Source organism: Talpa occidentalis, unplaced genomic scaffold (assembly GCF_014898055.3).
Source record: "Talpa occidentalis isolate TD23 unplaced genomic scaffold, MPIMG_talOcc4v2.1 talOcc4.10, whole genome shotgun sequence".
In the NCBI taxonomy this organism is placed as follows: Eukaryota; Metazoa; Chordata; class Mammalia; order Eulipotyphla; family Talpidae; genus Talpa; species Talpa occidentalis.
The window spans coordinates 97,650,190-97,673,890 of NW_023600993.1; the positions used below are offsets into that span (position 1 = coordinate 97,650,190).

The following is a 23,701-nucleotide window of genomic DNA, read 5'->3' on the forward strand; positions in this document are numbered from 1 at the left end:
TAAGAGCTTTCCAAAAGCCACCTCATTAACATAACCTTAGAAATGATTGAAAGGGGCTTGTATGATTAAAAGATATTTAGTTCCCTTTTGTAGCTCTTGTCATTTGTTTCAATAGCTTTATTTGGCAGAAGACCAAAGTACATATTTATTTTAATAAATGATATCATACCCCCAAATATCACTACTCCCCAATACTAGGACAACCAAAAATGCCCCCCAAATTTCCAAACTGCTCTCTGGGAGGACATGCCATCTTTGCTAAAAACCACTGCCTTAAAACATGGCACAAGAGAGGATAGAGGCCAAAGGGCAGCATTATGTAATTCCATCCTGGAGGGTTGCAAGAGGCAGCTCACTGGTCCCTGAAGATGTCTACCTCCTAGTCCCCAGAATCTTTGAATTTTACTTATAGGGCTAAATGGATTTGGCAGATGTGCTCTAAAGGTAGTTCCTGAGGGCAGGCAGGCTACCAGGGAGGGTAGCGGGAGACAGGAGGACAGAAGGAAGAGGACGAGCAGAGGGACCACAATGCTGAGGGATGTAGGTGGCCTTAGATGCTGGAAAAGGCAAGAAAACCAATTATCTGAAAGCTCCAGAAGGAACACAGCCCTGCGGACACCTTGATTTTAGACTTCTGAATGTAGAACTGTAAGAAAATAAATGTGTGCTTGTATGGTAAATGAAGATAATCAGGCTTTTATGCCGTTGGCCTTTGTGGCTATCACCTTTGGCCTTGATCTTGTTAACGAGGGTTGGAGCATGCATACCTAACTATGGACACCTGCATGTGGGTGTGTGCGCACGTGCAAGCGTGCACACCTGAGCCTAGAGGGCAGGGCTATAAGGGCAGCGTTACTCAAAGAGGGCTACAGCAGAGCAGCTACAAGAGGGATTTTAATGCTCTTTTAGTGATCGTGTAGTATGGCTTGTAGTATGTAGTCATCTTGTAGCATGTAGTAGCCATCTTGTGATGGCTCCGAGGGGAAGAGACCACGAGAGAACGCCAGAGGAAGCCCAGAGGAAAGGTCATATAGAGATTCACAGGGGGCTCAAGCCTCCCTGCTGGCTTGTTTCCCCTGCTTGCCATTAAAGCCTGTGAAAATGATGCCAAGGGCTCCAAAATTCTCTTTCAACTCACTAGAACTGCTGGTGAACTTACCTGGCCTGGATTGGTTGCAAAACAGTGATTTTTAAGCCACTAAGTTCATGGTCATTTGTTACGACAGCCATGGGAAACTAATCCGCATGCTCCTCTTCATGGTCACCTTCCAGTGATGGTGAGTGAGACAGTTCTGGTGTTAATGGTCACAGTCACAAGTTCCTTCTAAAGTAAATGCATTTAAGTTAAAGGGGAAAAGGGCTGGGAGGGGTAGATGAATTGAAGGAAAATATTGTTAACATAACACACCTGTTCTGCATTGTGGCAAAACTTGCAAAGGTGTTACAGGAATGGCCTTGGCGTGAAAAATATCAGGTTAAACTATTAGATGGGAATTTTTTTTTTTTAGAGAAAGAAAAAAATTTTTTTAAAGATTTATTTATTTATTTATACAAGCACTGGGTACAGTCAGAAGCACGGGAGGGTGAGAGAATCCGCCAGAGCAGGGAGCAGAACAGGCAGACTGACAAAGTACAATGCTGAGGGGAGCAGCGGGCAGGGTAAGAGAGGCCTGTGCACCATATGGGACCCTCGCCCAGGGCTGCGGATCGAACCGGCACTGCAGAGGCTGCGGGCAGCTTTGCAGCCCAGCGCTCAACTGCTGTGCCACCAGGGAGGCCCTACATGGGAATTTCTATGCGGGAAAGGTTTTCTAGTGGGAGACTCTAGATACTGCTGCTTTTTGCTACTAACACCTAAGCACCAGAGGCAAATTACATCACATGCATTATCTTACAGGAGCCCCAGAAATGACTCACTGCTTGTGTTCTGATAAGGAAACTGAGGGCCAAGGGGGTAAATGTTTTATCCAAGTTCATGTCCCTGGGAAATGGGAGCCCTGTGTTAACTATCTGTTCAGCTGGTATTGATCAAGGACTCAGAGCATCTGCCAGAAGCCAGCCACGGCCAGTAATAGCTTAATAGTTATTACTAAGCTAACATTTATTCAGTGTTCTGTTCCCTCGGTATGTTTTATGCTTTTAATAGTCATTAACTCTCTGCTTTGTAATATTTTAACGGTGACAATAAGAAATACATTTTACATCATGACACCACACACACAAGTTTGCCATTACTGTGTAACACATACAGATATATGTTGTCTGTTCTAGCAATTAGCAAGTTTTATTATCCATTTTCCTATAAATGGATAATAAATATTGTAGGTTTTATGCTAGGCCTTGTAGCAGCTATTAAGTCTGTCATTGTAGCACTAATACAGATATAAACATTATGTGAACAAGTGGGTATTGCTGTATTCCAATAAAACCTTAAAAAATGGGCAGCAGGCCATAGTTTGCTGACCCCTGAATTCTTATATTTCTCCCATTTTTTTTTTTAAAGGTGATGTAGGGTAAATGAAGATTGCTCAGGCTTTTGCAGTGTTTGCCTCTGTGGCTATCACCTGCAGCCTTCTATGCAGGAGGCACTTGAGAGCATGGGCTAGGGGTACACATGCCTGATGGTGGACACCTGGAGTATGGTGTGGGCATGCATAAGTGGGCACGTCTGAGCTGAGAAGCTGAGGGGGTGGGGGTTAGAGAAGGTACAGCAGAGTGCAGTGGAGAGACCACTGGAGAACTTCAGGTAGAACCCAGAGAGAGTAAAGATTCACAGGGGGCTGGGAGGCTAACAGGCCTGCCCTGCTCCTGGTTGCCATACTCCAAGATCACTAAAAGATCATTAAAATCCTGAAAAAGTCACGGAGGGCTCTAGGGCTCTCCTTTACCCGTCTGCCCAGATTCATAGAGAACCTGCCCCATGCCTTGCTGGCATTAAACTTTCACTAAAAATGATTACTACCTGCCCTTTGAAAAACTCATTTGGTCTTCACAACTACCCTAAACTTACCCAAAATTAGGTAAGTAACCCCATTTTGCAGCTGAGAAACTAAGGCACACAGGTTGAGTAACAAGTGCAAGGAAACAGAGCTAGGAAGAGGTGGATCTGGCCTGGTCATCAGCACACTGGCTCAGAATCCGCTCTTCACCTTCTCCAAAACAGGTATGATTATTCAACCAGCTGTGAAAGAACCCCAGACAGTAGGATGAAACTAGAATGTGCCTTCCTTTGGTTCAAAGGGCTATGAGGCTGTATAAATAGTGTGTGGATCTCCTTTGAATCAAACATGTCCTAGAACCATTGCTAAAAAGCACTACGTGCTTAAAACAGAAAATTTGGAGAACACAAAGGAAATCCTTTAATAGACAAGTAGAGTTGTAATTCATTAAAAACAACTTTTTGGGGAAAAAAAATGGATCCCTTTATGTGAAAGGGTTCCTTCCCTCGTGATCTAGAGGGACTGGGAAGTAGAACTCTCCAAATACAGTTTAAATTAGTGAGTTTGTAAATTTAGGGTTGGCGTTGGCACTTGATAGAAAACAACGGCTGTAGTCTTAATTAGTCTGAATAACTTTTGCTTTTGGGTTGTGAAACCTCCAAGAATCTGCATGCTGTTTTCTTTTCCTGTTTAACAGCAGATTAATTTTGTTTTAGCAAAGACTTTCTTATTCTCCTGGCCTCTCCCCTCCATCCAGGAAGTAGAACCATGCATCGCAAGATAACTTTCTGATCCACAAGGCAGATCTCAGAGGCCCCTATGGTGAAAAACTCACCACCCTCCTCTAATTAAGAGAACTTCAGCAAGAATGCGTAATAATTAGGTTATGGGACAGCTTTCAGGCCCACAGCATCTGCCTTGGGGGAAGGGGTATACAATGCTCAGGCCTCCTCCTGAGCCCCCTAAATCAATGCGGGCAGAACCCACCTCCCCATCATCAAAACCGAACCCTGAGAAATCTGTAGAACATTAGAGCACACTGAAAAAAATCTGCGTTGCCTTCATCTGATTTGTACCTTCACTGGGAAAGAACCACCCACAAACTCTGACATTCCAGCCACCCCAACCCACCAGCCCCCAGCACAGTTCTTCCAAGGACAAGTTACAAATTGAAGATTGTTTTGGAAAAACTCTTTCTGTTCTCTGTTCTGGTTTAAATTGATCATTTTTTAAAGCAATCTTTCTGCTGTTGCTTGTTTAGGAAATTAACCGCTGATTTTTTTTTTTTTTAATCCAAAGACGATGTAATGATTAAGAAAATGATTTTCATGTGAGTGGCATCTTAAAGTACCATCTGATTTGGGGTATTCCTGTTGGGTTTACAGAAACAGGTTCTTGGCTTACGGGTGCAAGGAAACAGATCGAGGGTTTGGCCTGAGAGGGCCTGCTGCACACCAGGGTGGGTGTTCACACAGGTGGTGTCCTGTCTAAATCTCACTACAACACCCAGTGGTGGAGACAGCACCATGATCTGAATGGGTCAATGGCCTTTTGTGAGGCAAAGAGCATGGCGTGAAGGACCCTATTATTTCAAGACGTTCCTTTGATAGAGACGGGCTAGGTCAAGCGGTGGGTCCTCTCCATCCAAGCTGCACACAGGTCTCGCATCCACCGGCCAGGTGGTGTGTTCCTGGGGTCTGTGAGGGATGCACTCAGAGGCAGCCCACCATGAAGCCCGTGGCTTTCGCTGCAGATGTATTTCACATTAATTAACGCTGAGTCTCCACCTATTTTTTTTTCTTAGTTTCTCAGTCTTTTCAAGCCTGGAAAAACATTTTCTTGGATAAAGTGGTCTGGCCTGAGGTAACACTCTGCGTTGCTTAACTCTTGGGACAGTTGTGCTTTTCTTGGGCTGTTCCAGACTTTCCACCTCCATGCAACTCATTTCTCTCAAGTCCCTTGAAAAGAGGTCCCCCCACACGGCTTGCCGCCATCAAAGAGACAACAAACAAGCAGGTTTTAGGAAAACCTAAAATAAGAATGCTGGAGAAGGTGGTTATTCCAACGGTCGTCAGGGATACTTGGGTGTCTTTAAGATTTTTGTTTTTATGTTTTTATTGTGCAATCAGTGTTTGAATCCCTGCGCCTTTAAAAACAAATTTAGTTTCCTAAATAATGCCAAAGTTCACTTTAATCATGACCTCTAACCCCTGACCCTCCTCTCTGCCTTCCAGAATGTTCACCACTCCGACTCTCCGTGTATCCTTACAGATATTTCCAAATATAAAAGTGCCCGTGGAAAATATGTAGTAACCCCGTATGTGTTTCTAATAAATGGTAATAACGCAGAGTATATAACTTCCAGAAAACCGATGCTTTCACGCAATCATATTTCTTTTTTGACGTGCCTGTGTTCATACCTGAAGAAGTGGTTCATTTCTTCCCATTGCCCTTGGTTTCCCACTTTGGTTTCTAGTCTCCTTTGAAAGGACAGCGAACCTCTTTCCAACCGTTTGCTATTTACAAACAATTCAATAATATCTTTTTTACATGTCCCTCGTTCACCTGTATGGACTTTTCTCCCAGGCAGAGAATGAAAGGTGGAATTATCGAGGGTGTTCCCTTTTTGTTTTGTTTTTTTAATCCAAGAAATCCACGCATATAGTTTAAAACTCAGATCGTTCTACAAAAGCAAGAATTGTGAAAAACAGTAGGGCCCCCTCCTCCCTCACCCCTGCCTCTCCTCCCCCACCCCTGCCTCTCCCCCCACGCCTCCGCCCTACCCTTACCCTCCTCGCTCAGCCCCACCCCATCTTACTGCCCCGAGACAACTTCCAACTCTTGCTGACTCTTTGGGTACTTGCCTCCAAATTTCTAACGAACCTGCTTATGTGATCACTTCTTGATGTTTCTCCTGCTTAGCCATGTTCTGTGGCTTCCCAAAACAGAAGACTCGAGCTGTCTTTTCTCACCTTGCGCTGTCACACCCTCGCGGCCTCCCTCCTTGCCTCCCCCCAGCTTGGTCTAGCAGAGGACTTGCCTCCTTCAGCCGTGTAGACGCTCTTCGCAAATAAGCCACTTACTACACGAGCCTCCCCCTGTGCTGTGTGCTGGCTGGGAGCCGACATCTTTCCCAAGCCAGTCCCCTCCGTGGCTGAGTCTGGGTGGCACTTCTCGCTTCTCATCCGGTCCCCGGAGGACTGGCGTGGGTGGGTAGGGGTACAGCCATGCCAGGAAGGCCCCGGCAGCCACGCAGGGGTGGGATGCCCTGGGGCTGAGCAAACCTTTCCCCAGGTCACAATGGTGCCTACCTTGGCCCTGAAAAGTTTGTTTTCCTCATTTTCTCATTTTTCGCCGAGACGCCCAGCCAGCACCAGGAGTGCTGAGATTTGACTGTGGGGGCCCTAATGAGGTGTTGCTCCTAACGACTGCATTCCTGGACTTGATCCTTCACAGTCGTGTGTGAAGCCAAGCTTGCTGGCTCTGTTGGTTTTTCTTTTTTTTTTTTTTGGTGTCGTTCATTATTTTTATAATAAAAGTAATATCCCCTCCCCAAGAAAAATTCAAACAGGAAGGGCGGAGTAAGCCCCCCCTCTCTTCTCTCCCATCCATGCCTGTCCAGAGCCTCCTCTGAAGCAGCGCTGCTCTGCAGCCAGGTTCCCTGGGTTCGAATCCTAGCACCTGCCAGCTGGGTGGACTTGAGCAAGTTATCTCATCTGTAAAACAGGACGATACTAGCTCACTTCTTAGGGCTTTGTGGGAATTAAATGAGTGAATACTTACAAAGCAGCATAGGGAAAATACTTAATAGGTGGCACCAGGATTATTGCTAAGTGTGTCTTTTACACCAGCTTCTTAACCTCGGCTCCACACTGAATTCCCTTGGGGAGCTTTAAATACTCCTGATGCCTGAGCCCCACCCTCAACAATTCTGATTCTATTGGTCTACAGTGTGGCCTGAGCATCAGGAAGTTTAAACACTCCCCAGATTGTTACAGGATGCCAGGGATAAGAACCACTGTGCTCCATATTTTCCACATGTATCAGTCAGGATTAGTGAGGTTATGCTGCATGACAAACATCCCCGGAAATCATGTGCTTCTCCTTATGGGACGCATCCCACAACGCTGTGGTCTTCTGCACTCCCACCCACTCCACCCTCACTCTGGATCCCAAGCTGCCAGAGGAGCTTTTATCCAGATCATTTAGTCTTGTGAAGTGGGAACAGAGAGAGCAGGTGGACCACGCACTGGCTCATAAAGCTTCTGACCAGACATGGGACACAATCTGCTCACATCTCACTACCCAAAGCCGGTCACATGACCATACGTGAGCTCCACAGGAGCTGCTGTTTCAGGGGTTGGCAGACTTTTTCTGTGAATGATCAAATAGTAAATAATTTAGGTTTTGCAGGACATAAGTCTGAATCACATCTGCTCACAAAGTGCAAAAGTAACCACAGACAACACTCTGATAGAAAATGTAAAAATCACTCTTAGCGCATGAGCCGTACAGAAACAGGCGGCTGGTCAGCTTGGCCCAAGAGCCATCATTTGCCAGCTCTTGGTACATATCATCCTTCCAAAAGTGAACAGTAATTCAGTTTACCACACTGAGGGAGGGAGGAATAGGGGGGGAGAGTAAGGGGGGAGGAGAGGAGAGAGGAGGGAATGGGAGAGGATGAGGAACAATTGCATGATTGTGTTTCACGCTGCAGGTGATAGCTTGCTGTTGTTACTACTGTATTTCCTGAGGGCAGATTCCTATCAGTAGCTCCTGCCTGGCTTGCCTAGTTTCCCTGGCATAGACGTGCCATGGTGGGTTTGGAGTGTTTGTTTTTGCAATTATTCCTCCATTGCTAGATAACTGAATTTTTATGAATCAGGAGAAATCAGAATGCCTCAAGAGATGGTTGTCAAGTAAGAACCTGTATCCCAGCTCGCCCAGTAGTTTGCACATAGTTTGCACTGCTCTCCCCGAAATCTCCCAGGTCAGCCTACCAACCAGAACGGTTGGGGCAGGGGGGAGTGTGAGGGGCCTGAAAACACACTTTTTCCAGCAGGCCCTCCATTGTTACTGCCATTTTGTGCTTGCAGCACTAAACACTGTCGCCAGCCCAGAGCATTTGGGAGCTGGGGAAGACAACAAATGTAAAGGCTGCCAAGCTAGAGGTGCAGTCTCAGAAGCTGTACGGTATTATCACCCAGACCCCACACGGAGACAGGCTTGAGGCTGTGTTAGCTGCGCAGATGAGGAGAAGCCAAAAATGCCTTTCAGTGGTGGGACAAGAGGGCGAGGGGGGGCTGAGATGATGACCCCAATTACCTGGGCTTCTCTTCCAACAGGATACCACGACGTCTGTGCGAATAGGCCTGATGATGGAAGAGATGATCTTCAACCTCGCGGATACGCACCTGTTCTTCAACGACCTGGAGGTTTGGGCTGCTTGTTTCATTGGGTATTTTCTGTATTCAATCACATGGAAACAAATGGAAAAGCATCTGGTTTGGGGGAGGAGATACAGCCCCCCCCCCTCTCTCTACCTTTCTGTGCTAGCACCTCCCAAGAAGGCACAGCGCTGTGGACAGCAAAGTTATTGGAAACACACTTGACCCATGGTCTCCCCAGCTTCCCTGGGCAGTCTCTCTCTGCTGCAGTGCTGATGTCCATTGGCAGTTTTACTAATCCAATAAAGGCTGTGTAGTTTCTTCCTCTCGAAATTTGCTATTTAATAAGTTTATTAAGGCAAATTAGTACAGATCCTCCTGGGTCAGTAATAATTAGCAGTGGGCCAGGATGGAAGCTTTTAAAAACAATTTACATTCCTCTGAAAACATGTTTTACAAAGAGAGGGGGGAGCAGAGGGAGTTCGCTTGTTTAAAGTATCTGCTTCTGTGCCCCTAAGCAAGTGACAAGGGAGATAGGGAGAATTGGGAGAAAACAGCTTCAGAAAATCAATTTCATTCATTTGTTTATAACCAACCTGTGTCAGAAAGATTTGGGAAGAATTTTAGATGGAAAACATACTTTAAATCAGACTACTAAAGCAAAGGCAAATAGAAGTTATGTGATGAATAAAGGTAAGGGACCGGACAAAAAATATTCGGCTCGGGCTTCTTACTACAGTTCAAAATTAATCTCTGAGCTTCCTGGTAGCCCAGGTAAGGAGGGAAATACAATGCATTACTTCCCTCTGATGAAAATGCAGACCACTTTCTCTAAGGTGAAAAAGGTTTTTTTCATAAGAGGATTCGTGCAGCGATCTTCTGGCTTTGTAAGAGACAGTTCCATTATTAGTTTAACAGATTTAAAATAAAGCCACCTAAAATAAAACTGTATGCAAATGAGCAGTTCTATTTATCCTAGTAGGAATATTCTTCCCTGAAAAAATAAAATGTGAAGTGGAAATATGAAGGCTACGAATTCCAAATCTGTCCTGACTAGCACAGAGCAGAACCAATATTTATCATCACAAAAGGGTACAGGGTTTTTTTTTCTGGTCTGCAGTCCCAGAGTTTCAGAGGGGAACTCTGTGTCGAAATGGCCGATCTTGTGTGTTGTCTTGTCTAGAAGAGGCATTTGAGCCTCAATCCTCCTATCTATAAAATGAAATTGATGTTCTTTGCCCAACATCTGGCTCAAAGAGAGGCTTGAGATAGAAACTTGTTGATAGGAGAGGTTTGTCTCATGGAGAATACCTCTAGCATCAAGGCTAGGACTGTGTCTTTAGCCAAAGGCGATATGCAGGATCCCTTTGCAATGGCCTCTCATGCCTTGAGGGAAAGAAAGAGAGGAAAGGAGCATTTACAAGTTGTTTTTTTAAAGGCAATTGAATTCCGCAGTTATTTATGGAGTCTAATGTAGTGAAGACTCAGCTGACTGCAAATAGCAACATTCAATTCACTTTAGCAAAACATGGCAATCCTTGGCCCCTGTAGTGAAAAGCTGGGGTAGATTGGGTTTCTCCCCATCTCTGCCTTCCAACATCACTTCCACAAAAGCAGGTGTCACCTCTGTCTAATCCACCCTGAAATCTCCAGGGCCAGGGCAATAAATAATGAAATAAATCCACAAATGAGAAAGTCTGTGATAGTATAAAGGATGTAAAGAAAATAGATCAGATGTGATAGAAGTGATGACAGGGAGCAAGGGGATGGAAGGTCTTGAGTTGAGCCAAGGGTTGTATGATTACAAGAGCCGGCCAGGTGGGGATCTGGAGAGGTGGGCTCGGCAGGTGCAAAGGCCCTGTGGTGAAAACCGGTCTAAAGTAATTAAGATAAGAGAGAAGCAAAGTGACCCCAGTGGATGAGGAAAAGCACAGGGACAGCTGGGAACAATGAGTCTGAAGAGGGAGGCAGACACAGGCGTGGACATCAGAGTTCATTCCCGGTGCTGGACACAGACACAGGGCAAGCGAGCATTAACCGGGGAAAGCCACGAGACCTGATTTATGTTTTTAAAAGACCACTCGGGCTGCTGCATGGAGGTTGGGCAATAGGAGGGGTCAGGGAGAGGCAGGGAGCCCAACAAAGAGATAATAACATCTCCCAAGCAAAGGAAGAAAAGCCGGTTGTCTCCAGGTGCTTAGGCGATGCCAGCTTCAGATGGAAGCAAAAGCCAGAGGCCTTGCTGATGGGTGAGATGTGGGTGACGAGGGAGAGGAGAGTCAAGGGCACTCATGAGCTTGGCCTCACCAGGTTGATGGCCTTTCTCTGGGATGGGCATCTGGGATGTGACGGAAAGATCCATCCTTCCCTGAAGGGCACATAGGGTCTGCCATGTCTGCAACAACCAGGGAAAAGACCAAATTAACCAGTAGAAATACGAGTTTGAAGCCCTCATGCAGTCAGGATGCCAGACACACAGTAGGTGCTTTGTCCATTCTGGGTGACCCTGAGCCTAAGAGCCAGTGTTTTGAGCCACTGTCTTTAGGGCATGTCCCCACCAGCCTGCAGTCAAAGTCGCACCTCTTGAAGAAGGATCTTAATGACCAGCTGGAGCTACTCAGGGAAGCCAGTTTGTTTTTATTCTCTAAATTTTTTCCCAGAATGTCCCCAATGCCAGAAGCCCCTCAGGGCACCTCAGCACAATTGAAACCATGTTACAGAACAGAGAAATTCAGACTCACGCAAGTGAAAACATATTGCTTGCTGGTGTGGGGAGCACCCAAAGAGCATCCTCTGTGCTCCCCGGGAATGCTTTGGCGAGGGAGAGGCACAGGACTCACAGAAGTCCAGGCCGAGGCCGGCTCAGCTGGGACGGTCCACTATGGGGAACAAAGTGAGAGCCACTTCTCTGCTGGCCCTTTACAGGTGTAACAGGTGAGGCTGCTCTGACATTTGTGCAGAGACCTGGAGTTGGTGAGGGAGCCAGACCTGTAGGTATCTAGACAGGAGCGGTCAAGACAGAAGAGCTGTGCAAAGGCCCTGAGGCATGACCAAAATGGGCAGGAACAGGGAGGAGGCCGGAGTGGCAGAGCAGGAAGGATGTGGGCAGTGGGGGGTGAACGGGCAGATCAACTGGGCCTTCAGCCTCCATAAGTCTTAGGCACGGTGCTACAAGCAAAGCGCCCCCGGAGGGTTTTGAGCAGGGGAGTGACATGGCCTGATGTGGTTCAGAGGCTCCCTCTGCTGCCTGTGAAGAATCCAGGAGGCATAGCTGTGTCTCTGACTGTCAGGATTCGGGATGCGTGTCCTCAGTTACGGCAGTGCCTTCTGATTAGCCTTTTCTTTTTTCTTAAAGATTTATTTTATTTATTTATGCATACGAGAACTGCAGTGTAGGCCAGAGGTACAGGGGATGAGAGGATTTAGCAGAGACAGAGTGGGGAGCAGAACAGGCAGATCTACTGAAATACACTGCTGAGGGGAGCAGCACGCCAGACAGGTCTGCTGAGCCATGTGGGTCAGCTCCCTGGCCAGGGATCGAACTCGTGCTGCAGTGGCTGGTGGCTTGAGAGCGCTGAGACTTTACCCCTACACCACCAGGGAGCCCCTGATCAGCCTTTTGAGTCCTGGCTCCCCCATCTCCTGTGTGACCTGAATAAGTAGCTTCCTCTCCTTGTGCCTCATCTGTTAAATGGGTAGAAGAAAATCCTCGCCCTTCCAGGCTTGTAGTGGTGATGGGAGATGAGGACAGCAGGTGCACCTGACACACCGCACCTGCCCGGTGCGTGGCCTCCACCAGCGGGCACCTGTGCACTCAGACCAGCCAGTCAAATAAATGCATGAGGTTTCCGATTTCTCTGCTCAGCTGCCTGCACTTGGTATTGTCCTCTGTGATTATGGGCCTCCTGGCAGGTGTGAAATGGCATCATATTTGAGGTTTGACTTGTGTTTCCGTGTATGGTTATGATAATATTAATAGGCCAGAGTAACATTTTTAAACAGGCTTTAAAAGTAAAATATGCCTTGTAGATTTTTAAGATCAGAGGCAAAGTGTGTGAAGCCCTTTGCGAGCGGAGTGCTCGGCTCCTCGGCTATGAAAGTACCGGAGCTGACATGGGCAGAGCGCCGAGCACATGGGAGAGGCTAAGATCGTACCATTTGTAATCAGACCTGCAAGATGGACAGTCGAGTGTCCTCTGTCCCTAGAGACCTAGGGAGAAGCAGGAGTCACCAGCAGCAAGTCCAGATCCAGACCTGAGAACAGAACCTCCAGGTGTTTGTCCTGGGAACCTGGTCTCTGCCTGGGGCTGCTCAGCTTCCTGACCCAGAGGGCCTTCCTTGTTGATGGGTGAAGGAGGAAACCTTGTCACCCCAATGGGCCAGCTTTACAGGAAACACAGAGTGGTCCTACTAAGCACCTGCCCAGATGCCTGGCACAGTTAGTATTCTGTAGATACTTTATTTATTTTTTTAATTGTTAACATCATTGTTCATTTTTATTTTTTTTTATCTTAAATTTTATTTTTATATTCCCCCATACAATTGCAAACGCCCCATTCTGACCCCAATCCTTCCCCTCCCGCCCCCCACCCCCCAAAAAGTGTCTCTGGTTCATAGTTTTTTGTTGATTTTGATTTTCACTTTCTTATATTCATTTTCCTGGTCCCTTATTTAAGTTTTCTAGATTCCTGCTATGAGTGAGACCATCCGGTATTTTTCTTTTTCTTTTTGGCTTATTTCGCTGAGCATGATCCCTTCCAGCACCATCCATGTTGCTGCAAATTGCATGTGTTTATCTTTTTTGAATGCTGAGTAATATTCCATGATATATATGTACCACATCTTCTTGATCCAGTCATCTACTTTTGGGCATTTGGGTTGTTTCCAAAGCTTAGCTATTGTAAACAGTGCTGCTATAAACATAGGGGTGCAGGTGCTCTTTGGAATTGATGTTTCTGTGTCCTTTGGGTAAATCCCTAGGAGTGGAATTGCTGGATCATATGGAAGCTCTATGTTTAGTAGGTCCAGAAATCTCCACACAGCTCTCCATAGTGGTTGGACCAGTTTGCACTCCCACCAACAGTGCAGAAGAATTCCTTTTTCTCCACACCCTCGCCAACATTAAAGAGACAATAACAAAAACAAAGAGAAACCCCACCAACTGGGAGAACATTTTTGCACCCAACACTAATGATAAAGGACTGATCACAAAAATCTGCAAAGAGCTGATGAGACTCAGCAACAACAAAGAAAATAATCCAGTCAAAAAATGGGCAGAAGAGCTAAAAAGAAACTTCTCTGAAGAGGAAATGCAAATGGCCAACAGACATATGAAAAAATGTTCAACATCACTTGCAATCAGGGAAATGCAAATCAAAACTACCATGAGATACCATCTCACACCAGTGAGAATGGCACATATCAAAAAAACTAGCAACAACATTGTTCATTTTTAAACAGTTTTCTTCCCCCGACTCCCTCAGGTGTAGTCCCCATAGAGTTTCCTTCACCAAGGCACCCATGCACCATCACCTCAGTCCCCTGTGCTCCTCTCTCCCTCCCTCCCTACCTCTGATCCCTCTCCCTCCTCCTTCCCTGCAGGATGTCTCTGATTTATAATTGTCTGTTTTTGCTTTCTTGTATTTTGTACTGTTATTATTTTTTTACACTGGTCCAACCACTGTGGAAAGCTGTCTGGAGGTTCCTCAGTCTACTAAAAATGGAGCTACCATACAGCCTAGCAATTCCACTGCCAGAGAGCTACACAAAGGGCACAAAAACATTGATTCAAAAGAACACCTGTACCCCTGTGTTTATTGCAGCACTATTTACAATAGGTAAAACCTGGAAACAAGCCAAATGCCCAAAAATAGATGACTGGATCAAGAAGATGTGGTGTATATACACAATGGAATATTATTCAGCAATCAAAAAAGATAAACTCATGCCATCGCAACAACGTGGATGGAATTGAAAGGAATGATGCTCAGTGAAATAAGCCAGAAGGAAAAAGAAAAATATCGGAGGGTTTCTCTTATAGAAGGAATATAGGGGAACCCAATAAGACATCAGTGTAGATACTTTTTAAACGACTTTGATGGCACGGAAAGCCAAAGGGTGAGCTGCAAATCTCCTTTGCCCAGTGGGCCTGTGTCAGAAGCAGTTTGAGGTAATGGTGCAGAGTGAAGGCGGTCTGGATTCAGAGACCAGCTCTGTTCTACAAGCTGTAAGGCCAGTTACTTAACATCTCTGAGCCTCAGTTTCATCATCTGCAAAACTGGAGTTAATATAATACCTACCTCATAAGGATACTATGAGAAGTCAATGAGTTCATGAACATAAAGAATCTTGAATATAATAAGCACTACATGGCTGATCATTGTTTGTATTTTATAAATAATTTCACTATCATTATTAGCATGTAGAATAATTACCCCCTGGGGCCACAAACTGCAAAATGCTCTATGTGCACAATCCCAAGTTCACAGTAGCTGTAAGTATCAAGCCCAGGTTTCAAACCTGAGTTTTCCAGACGCTGGGGCCATGCTCTTAAAAATGCAAATCTTAAGAGTTCACTTATGTTTTAAGATGCTATCACTTTGATTAAAATAAATAAGAAACCTAGAACGTGTTGAATGGCCGAGATTTTATAACTGATCTGATTAGGAGTATTTCCAAATTCCAGAGCATGGCACTGAGTTTGGGCATGAAGTTTAACAAAGGCAGCGACAGGCAAGGGCACCCTGAATGGCTAGAGGGCCAGAAGGAAAGAGCAGGTGACTTGGGCTCTCTGCTGCAGGGTGTTAATTACCAGCTTGTCATGCCCCGAGGCTCCCTGCGCCTGGTCCTCAGATCCAAGAAATTTGGCTGCCCTAAAAAGTGCCTGGTTGTGGGCAGTACCCCTTTGGTCAAATAACAGCCGGTCTCCACTCCTTTCTTGGTATGTTTTAAAGGAACACAACAGGCAAGGCATGGACCCCTAGAGGGGACTCCTCATTCTCCATTGCCCTCATGGGCAGGCTGCCAATCTCAAGCTGGGAGGGTAGGAAGGAAGGCTACAGTAATGAGAGGGAAGTAGCTGGTCCCAGGAGGGAGGCTGCAGGGACAGCCTGGCCGTGGCCCTGGCCGGGAGGTCTATGAGTCAGTGAGAGAAGCACCTCCCCTCAGGGTGGTTGGCAGTGACAGCTGCACCATCCCTCCTTGCTGAGTGTGTAGCACCCCCTCGCTGCTCTGGTCCTGGCCCCTGTCCGCATCTCCCCACCTCCTTTGCTACCTCTGTTGTCCTGCAGGGGAGACTGTTAGAGGCAACTCACTCGCCCTGCTCCACTGTCCCTGCTCTCTATTAAGATCCAAGCCCACAAAATAACTGTTGTCTTAAGCAAGATAGGAGTTTATTTCGCTCCTGGGGCAATCTGAATGTGAGCAATCTTAGGGCCAATAGGCAGCTCTTCCATGCCAGAAGCAAAGCCCAGGTTCCTCTCTCTCATTGCCCTCAACCACACATGGCAGCTACCACATGCACATTCAAGGGCACCACCCAGAGGTTGCAGTTATCATTTCTGTTCACGTCCCAATGGTCAGAACTTAGTCGTGTGCCTACACCTTCCCGCAAAGCCAGCTGGGAAATGTAGTCCTCATTCTGGGTGAACAGGAGCCTCACTGCAAGCCCTTAGACTAGGAGAGGGAAGAGAACAGATATTGGGAGAAAAGGTGCCAGAGCACCTAATCCTTGTCTCCTATTTTAGCAGCCTCTGGCCGTCCTCCTTGAATCCTAGTCTCTGATTCCCGCCTGGAGCTGGGACCCTGGCCCTCTCCCCTCATTTACTGGATGGTTTAGTTTGGTGTGCTCCCCCCAGGATATTTCTTAGCTCTGAGGACACACCGCCTCTGTGTGTGCCATACCCCTGTTCTTCCATCCGTGGGAGAGGTGGAAGTGGTCCTTCTTTCTTCCCCAAGAGCGTTCTCCTTGTCTGCAACCTTCTGGTCTCAGTGCTGCTCCAAGGGTAGTTCCATGATGGGGGCGGGGGGAGCAGTTGGAAATGGCAGGGTGTTGGAAATGGCAGGGCGTTGGCTGTCATCTGAAGGGGAAGGACTGATGGTTTGTGGCAGGTCGGGCGGGGATGCCAGGGATGCCCCAGGCTGTGGCAGCCTTGCCTTAAGACGCTTTGTCCCACCCAAAGTGCCCTCTGAGAAATGCCCTCACAGCCCGGAGAGGCAGCGGCAGCCAGCTGCGCCGTGCTCGCCATCACCGGTACAGCAAGGCTCACTTTCACTTGAAATACTACCCACAAAAAAATCTTGTTACACTTACTTTTTTCCTTGCTAGTGTTTTAGGTGGAAAATGACTGATGTATTAAGTCAGTGATTTCCTGAGTCATACTGCCTGGGATGCAGCTGAAGTTTTAAGCACTGGGGAAGGAGAGTAGATGAAAGACCAGCCAGAAGCAAGCAAAGGTGGGCCTCCTGGACGGCAGAGGTCACGAAGGCGCAGCTGCCGGACCACCGGCTGGGGGCTGTCGTGAAGGCTGCCCCTCCACCAAGAGGCCTTGCACTGTGGAAAGAGTAGAATGCTCTTGGGGGCCAGAGGGAGCCAGTGGCAGGTCCTGGTCCTGCTCCTTCTTGGCTCTAAGACCTTGAACACGTGCTTGGTTTGGCTGAATCGACCTGTCTTCTCTTGTCACGCTGGGAACTGGCAACCCAGGAGGTGGATGTGGAACCGAATGAGGGAAGGGATTTAAAATACCTCGTCCAGGCTGAATCCACTACAATAGTAATCATCTCTCTTTCCCTCACCCCCGCTTTGTAGCCTAGAGAGCAGTTTTCAAACAGCAAGCCATGGCCTATTTAAAGGGTCAAGACCAGAAAAAATTCTTGTAATCAAAAAGGAAGGAATTAGGGCCTCCCCTGGAGGCACAGCGGTTGAGCGCTAGGCTGCCCGCAGCCTCTGCAGTGCCGGTTTATTCCCCGGCTGCCGGCGAGTGTCCCGCAAAAAAAAAAAAAAAAAAAAGGAGGAATTAAATAGAGCAGAGTATGACAGGATGCATCACCAATAACGGTGGTAAATAATGGAGGCTCCAACTGCCGGTCAAGGTGCTGGTGCTTGAGGGGAGGGGAGAGAGGATACTCTGCTATCTAGGACAATAATAAGATCAAGAGCTGGCCTTTGTGGCCTCACTTAGCTTTCAATTACTGCCTTAGCGGCTCCAGTTCTGATTACAGCCATATGGGGGAGGTTAGGGCTTGAGCATATGAATGTGGGGAAGATGCAACTGTCTAGTTCATAATACCAATTTACAAGTGAGGAAACTGAAGCACAGAGAGGTTAAGTGACCAGCCCAAAGTCACACAGCAGTGGCAGTCTTCAGACCCTGCAGGCTGGTCCCTGAGCCCTAGCGTTTGTCCGCCATGCAGTGAGCCCGCACAGGAGAGCCAATTCATCTGGCTTGAGAAAGAAGAGTCCTAGGAGGAAATGTAGGCTCGTGCTGTGCTGCAGACAGTAGGTTCAGAGAAAAAGAGGGGGTGCAGAGTAGCTGAGAAGGTGGGAGGGAGACAAGCATGTTCTGACAGTAAGAGAAGGAGAAATTCCCAGTGAGGATGGAGATGACAAAGACGGGGAAACGCCTCCCTGCGTTGGCCTATCACGTCACATTGTACATGCGAGACACACACACACACCAGCCAAAACCACACAACCACACAGCACCCTCACTCCCCACCCTGAGGCCAGCACACCCATAGACAAGTGATCTAGGTGCATTTCTAGGAAGGAAATAGGCCCTCGGTTGGAGCTGAGCAGAGGCAGGAACAACAGTCACGGCACAGCCTGCCTTGCGGCTCACTTAACCCTTACACCACCCCTCGAGGTATTGCTGCCCTGCACCCCCCATAGAGATGGGACTTGGAGCCCAAAGAGGTACTGCCCAGCCACCCACATGTACCAGCTCTTAGCCTGCACCAGGCACACACGTGCATTTGCTCACTGGAATCTCACACTCAGGCAAGGGAGGCTGTTTTAGGCTCTATTTTACAGGTGAGGAAACTGGGGCTCAGCGAGGTCACTTTCCCAGGGCCTCGTGAATCTAAGAACAGTGCAGAGATCTGACCACAGGCCACGCTGACTTCTAAGCTGGGACGTTTATCCTTCATGGGAAATGGAGTTTTGAGATGACTTCCGAGGGGCACAGAAATGCAGCATGGACTGGGGGAAAGAGTCCTTCCTAAGGAAAAATGTGAAGCTGACGCTCTCCTGGCCTGATTCGGAGAGGCCGGGCAGGCGGGTGGGCCAAGGGGGAGCATGTCCAGAGGCAGCCAGAGCACTGCAAGGACTTTGCTGGAGGGACTCAGAAGTCGCTGGGCCCTGGGCAGGCCATGGCTGCCTGCCTGACACTGGGGCCTGATTGCTAAAGGTCTGATTTATGGTTCTGCACGAGCTATCAGGGAGAATAATATTTCACCGTGTCAGCACCGAGCTGCTCTCCAAGGCGTCCTGCCCAACTGGCCATTAATACAGTGCGGGCCGCAGCCTCTTAGTGCTCGTGAGATAAGTTAAACATTTAGACAACACAAGAAGGATGGCCAGGGCTTCCCTCCCGGGGAGGAGGCCCCTCTGGCTCGTCTTGAGGCGGCATTAAGCAATCTCACTTTAAAAATATTCCTGCCTCGGAGGAAAAGGAGTGGCCGGGAGTCCATCTGGGCTCTGACAAGAATCATTTTTCTAAAGCAAATTTGTCAACAATTTCCTTTCTGCATTGGTGTCTCCAGGCAGCCAAGGACAAAAAGTAGCAGATCAGACCACAGCAGGGCAGCTTGGGGAAACCCCAGCTGTCACCAGCTTAATCAGATGGGTTTTTATAGATACTCATAACCAAAGAAAGGAGCGAGGATGAGAATTCTAAGTGTCAAAACCTGTGGGAAGCAGGCAACGGCGGATCCAGACACTTACAGCCTTAAACTCCATGTGTTAGAAAAACAGGAAAATTAATAAAAACTGCTCACTGAAAAGACAATTAAAGGAGAAAAGCCTTTGGCAGGCATGGACTAGAAAGAAAAAGAAGAAGAAATCCATAAACAACATTCACAGTAAACACTGGCCATGGCTACAGGCCCCAGGATTGTCTTTGTTTTTAATGATGAGAACATCATGTACAATATCATACCAATGAACTTGAGAACCTACATGAAGTTGACGCTTTCCAGGAAGATAGAAATTACCAAAATTAACCCAGGGGAAGTAATGAACTAATCAATTAATTAGCAATGAAACCATGAGAAACTGAAATGGCGTCTGAAGATGTACTTCCCCCCAAAATACCACCAGACCCAGTTGGTTTTAAGAAAGAGGACCAGGGCCTCCCTGGTGGTGCAAGGGGTTAAGCATCACACTGTGAAGCAATCCACAGCCTCTGCAGCACGAGTTCAATCCCTGGCCAGCCAGGGAATATACAACATGGCGAGGCAGACCTCTTCTCTCTCGCCCGCTGCTCCCCTCAGCAGTGTACTTCAATCTGCCTGTTCTGCTCCCCGCTCTGTCTCTGCTGAATCCTCTCACCCCCCACATCTCTGGCCTGTACCCCAGCTCTTATATGCATAGATAAATAAATCTTTAAAAAAAAAAAAAAGACCAGTATATATGCACAGAAAGGATAAACCCCACCCTCACAAACGGGGAGCAAAGGAAAAGATGCTCAGATGCTTTCTGTGCATTTGATGAGACTAGAATCATCCTGGAAGTAATCCTGGACTTGGAGCATGTGACAGACACACACAGCTATGGCGCCGTCCCCCAAGTACCACCCTCTCCTGCCTGAGACTCTAAGTTCCACCCGGCGCCTCTCTGAGCTCCAGTTTCCAGATCTCTGGTGAACGGTCTGGGCTCCGATCCGTGCCTTCCAGTAGACCTGCCACTTACGTGCCTTGTGACACACCTGCAGGTGGCTGTGTTAACCATGTTTCATAATTGAAAAGGAAAATAGTGGAGACCTTGCTCTGTCACCCAGAAGTGGGGAGAGCCCACTGTGGCGGGGCACACCCAGCACCAGATCTGCTAAAAGAACAAGGCCTCCTTGAAGGGAAAAAAAAGCATCAGCCTCATCTGCACACAAGTCTTGGGCCCTGGAGCTGCTGTAACAAAATGCACAGACCTGACGGCTTAAACCCCAGAAACTTACCCGGATACTTACTGTCTCAGTCTTATGACAAGGGTCCAAGGTCAACGTGGGGGCAGAGTTGGCTCCTCTGAGGGCTGTGAGGGAGAATCTGGTTCTTGCCACTTTCTCTCCTGGCTGCTGGTGATCACAAACATTCCTGGACTTGCAGGCACACCCCCACCTCTGTCCTCACTGTCACATGGCCGCCCTGTGCGCACAGCCCTCTGAGGGCCCAAACTCCCCTTTGATTGGGACACCAGTCAAGATGACCTGGTCTTAACTTGACCATTGCCAATGGCTCTATTTCCAAATAAGGTCACATCTGCAGGTGGGGGGCATTAGCCCCTCGACATCACTTGAGGGGACACGGCTGTCATGGCAACCAGGTGCAAGGTAGACCAGTTCATGGCTGATTCGGGCAAACAGATGAAGGATCCTGGAGCCCTCGGTAAATTTGACAGGCCGCTAATGCTGGAGCAGGGAACTGCATCCCCAGGCAGACCAGCAGGCAGCAACCAAGCCTCCTAGCCCCGCTGTGACCTCCACACCTTCTGCTTCTCTCCTCTCTCCCAATGTCTTGTGATGGCTCCCGGGCGTCCATACTTACAGGTGCATGTGCCCTGTGCTCATGCTCCTAAGCGCCTTTGGCAGTAACATGTGGGCAACGAAACCTAAGAGGACGAGAAGGCCACAGGTGGCAGCCATTGAGGCAGGTGGCAGGAAGGCGAGAAAGAACCTGAGTCTCTCCATTTTCCTTACTGTGGCTCAGCCCTTAACAGCCTGTCCCTCCCTCCTCTCCTTCGTTTTCTCCTCTGTGAGCTGGGGCGACTGTGGTGCAGGGGTGTCCTGTGATGCTGTAAGTGTGAGCTCAGGCCCCTGCACATGGCAGCTCTATCCCAATGTTATGTTCTGCCTCCTCCCCAGTGAGATATTTTCAGTTCTTTTTATTTTTCAAAAGCTGTGTGTGTGTGTGTGTGTGTGTGTATTTATCCTTATTTCAAAGAAAGCAAGCCAGCATTTCAGTAAGTGTAACTTCTCCTTTGACCATGAACCCAACCCCAGGGCCTTCCCAAATGAACCTGCTACTTCCAGCCAGAGGTGTGAGCTTCCAGAGCTTTCTTTTTCCATCTATGTATATATCCATTGCAAAATATCTCATTTCATGCTTAATGGGTTTTTATAAACAGCTGCATGAAGTGAGAGTGGATGTATGTTTCTCCGGTCTGCTTTTCTCACCCTGTAGGATGTCGTGGATGTTTCCATGTGCTTAATATGAAAATCTGCCTCATCCTTCTGATCTGCTGGGGAGGGTCCCACAGAGTGGACACCCCACCTTTTATTTGGCTGTGATGGGGTCGAGGGAACTTCAGGTGTTTTCCATCTCACGGGGGTGCTGGACACCCTGGCACAAGTCCCTGCAGGTGCTTTGCTGGGTCAGAAAGTGTAAATTCCCTGAAGCGGGAATTGCAGTGGCCTCACCCATGTCAAGTTCATGGGGCCCTTCTGTCCTTGCAGCTGGCCCACTGGGAGCCCCTGGACAGTCATACGTTGACCCAGGAGTGGCCAGAAGCACCCTGGGCTCTGAAAAGTGGGGTCCGGCTTCTTCGAGGCCTGCCTCCCATGAGCAGAGCTAAGGCACAAGGCACCTCTTCCTGGAGCTCAGGTCCGGCCTCCTGTCCGTGCACTGTCCCGCTTCCCTTTCTTGCCAGCCCGCGGCTCAGCAGGTAATTCGATCCAGGTCAGCTGGTGGAGTATGAGGTAGCGTCTAGCTGAGCGTCATGGTATTTTATTAAGTCCGAAATGTGATCGCTACTGTTGTCACACTTTAGCGCCCCCAACAATCCCCTTGCAAATGAGAAAACCAGAACCTCCCCACATACCATTCCCCTGACATCAGGCGGAGCACATGGAGCCCAGCGCAAGGGCCTGAACCCCTTGACCCCCCAGCAGCTTTCCAGCTCTAGGGAAAGACTGCGGGGCACCGTTTTTCCAATTTCAGGCAAAGCAGTGAGACTAGGGGTGGGGTGATCTGCTATTCATTTTCATCTCTGTGATTAGGGATGTAAAGTCAGCGTGGCATTTTAATGGGCCCATTAGCATATCCCCCCATCTCTATAAGATGCCTGTGGATCATGGTCTCAAACTCACATAGGCAGGCAATGGAAAGTGGAGAAACCCCAGTGAAGCAGTGGGGCCCTGGAAGGGGTGCCCAGGCTAAGGACTGGCAGGGTATAAGAATCGGAGTCCCACATTGCCAGAGTGTAAATTCCCAAAGTAGCTGAAAGTCCCCTCTCTGGAGGCAGAGAGAGAGAGAGAAGGAAGGGGTCAGCTTCATTCCTTTCTCCTCCAGAACAGTGCTGTCCAGTAGAACTTTCTCTGCTGATGGACACATGCACTGTCCACTCTGGTGACTCCCTGCCACAGGTGGCTCTTGAACGCTTGAAATTAGACTGAGGAACTGGATTTTTTTTTAATGTATTTAATTTCAATATAAGAAACCTCACGTGGCTCATCACTACTGGGTTAGACCGTGTAGCTGTGGGGTCTTTAGATTAGGGGTAGACCCTTGTGCTCAGCTACTTCAGGAAATGTTGCAAAGCAGCGTTACTTCAATAAAAATGACAACCTTTTAAAAGTAAGTTCATGGATTCATAAGGAAAAAAAGAATCCACAAACTCAGGGTGTTTATTCCACGAGAAACCAAATTCCCCATTTATTTGAGAAATATCTATTAAGGTCTATTTTTTAATTCACAAGATATGTTTAAGTGGCAAATTTGGGACTAAGACTCAGGACTTGTGATTCCAGTGGCCGAGTGCTCACTCCGCCCTTCCGCTGATAAACCGACTCTTGAAAGGCTGTGTGGGATTAACCACTCATGATTTTCCTTTTTCTCTTTTTGCCAAATTCGTCATAGGACTGTGACCAGATCCATGTTGATGATGTCTCATCTGATGACAATGGCCAAGACCTAAGGTAGGAAAATGTCCCATTGGATCGGGTACCTTCTTCTCTGGGAAAAGTGGAGGGCCAGGGAGCTGGAAGGGCCCTGTGCCTGCCTCCAGCCAGAACTGGGACTCACATCTAATCCTCCTGCCTCTTCCTGTCCCCTCAAATCCCTGAGGCTGAACTTCCCACACATCGCCCCTGACTCTGCTCAGGTTAATCTCCCTATAGTTTTTTTCCTGCTTCCTAAAGTCATCCATGCATATTGTAAAAAATCCAAACA

General features: G+C 47.9%; 1 protein-coding gene across 2 annotated transcripts in view; it reads left to right on the forward strand.

Annotated features, from left to right (window-relative positions):
• The window catches only part of EYA2 (EYA transcriptional coactivator and phosphatase 2), a 267,711-nt gene that overhangs the window by 226,616 nt on the left and 17,394 nt on the right, over positions 1-23,701 (forward strand). For both annotated transcript variants that reach the window (XM_054698087.1, XM_054698088.1), the window contains exons 10-11: positions 8,285-8,374; positions 23,390-23,448. In XM_054698087.1, coding sequence (XP_054554062.1) covers positions 8,285-8,374; positions 23,390-23,448 — 149 coding nt within the window. The remainder of the gene's footprint in view (positions 1-8,284; positions 8,375-23,389; positions 23,449-23,701) is intronic.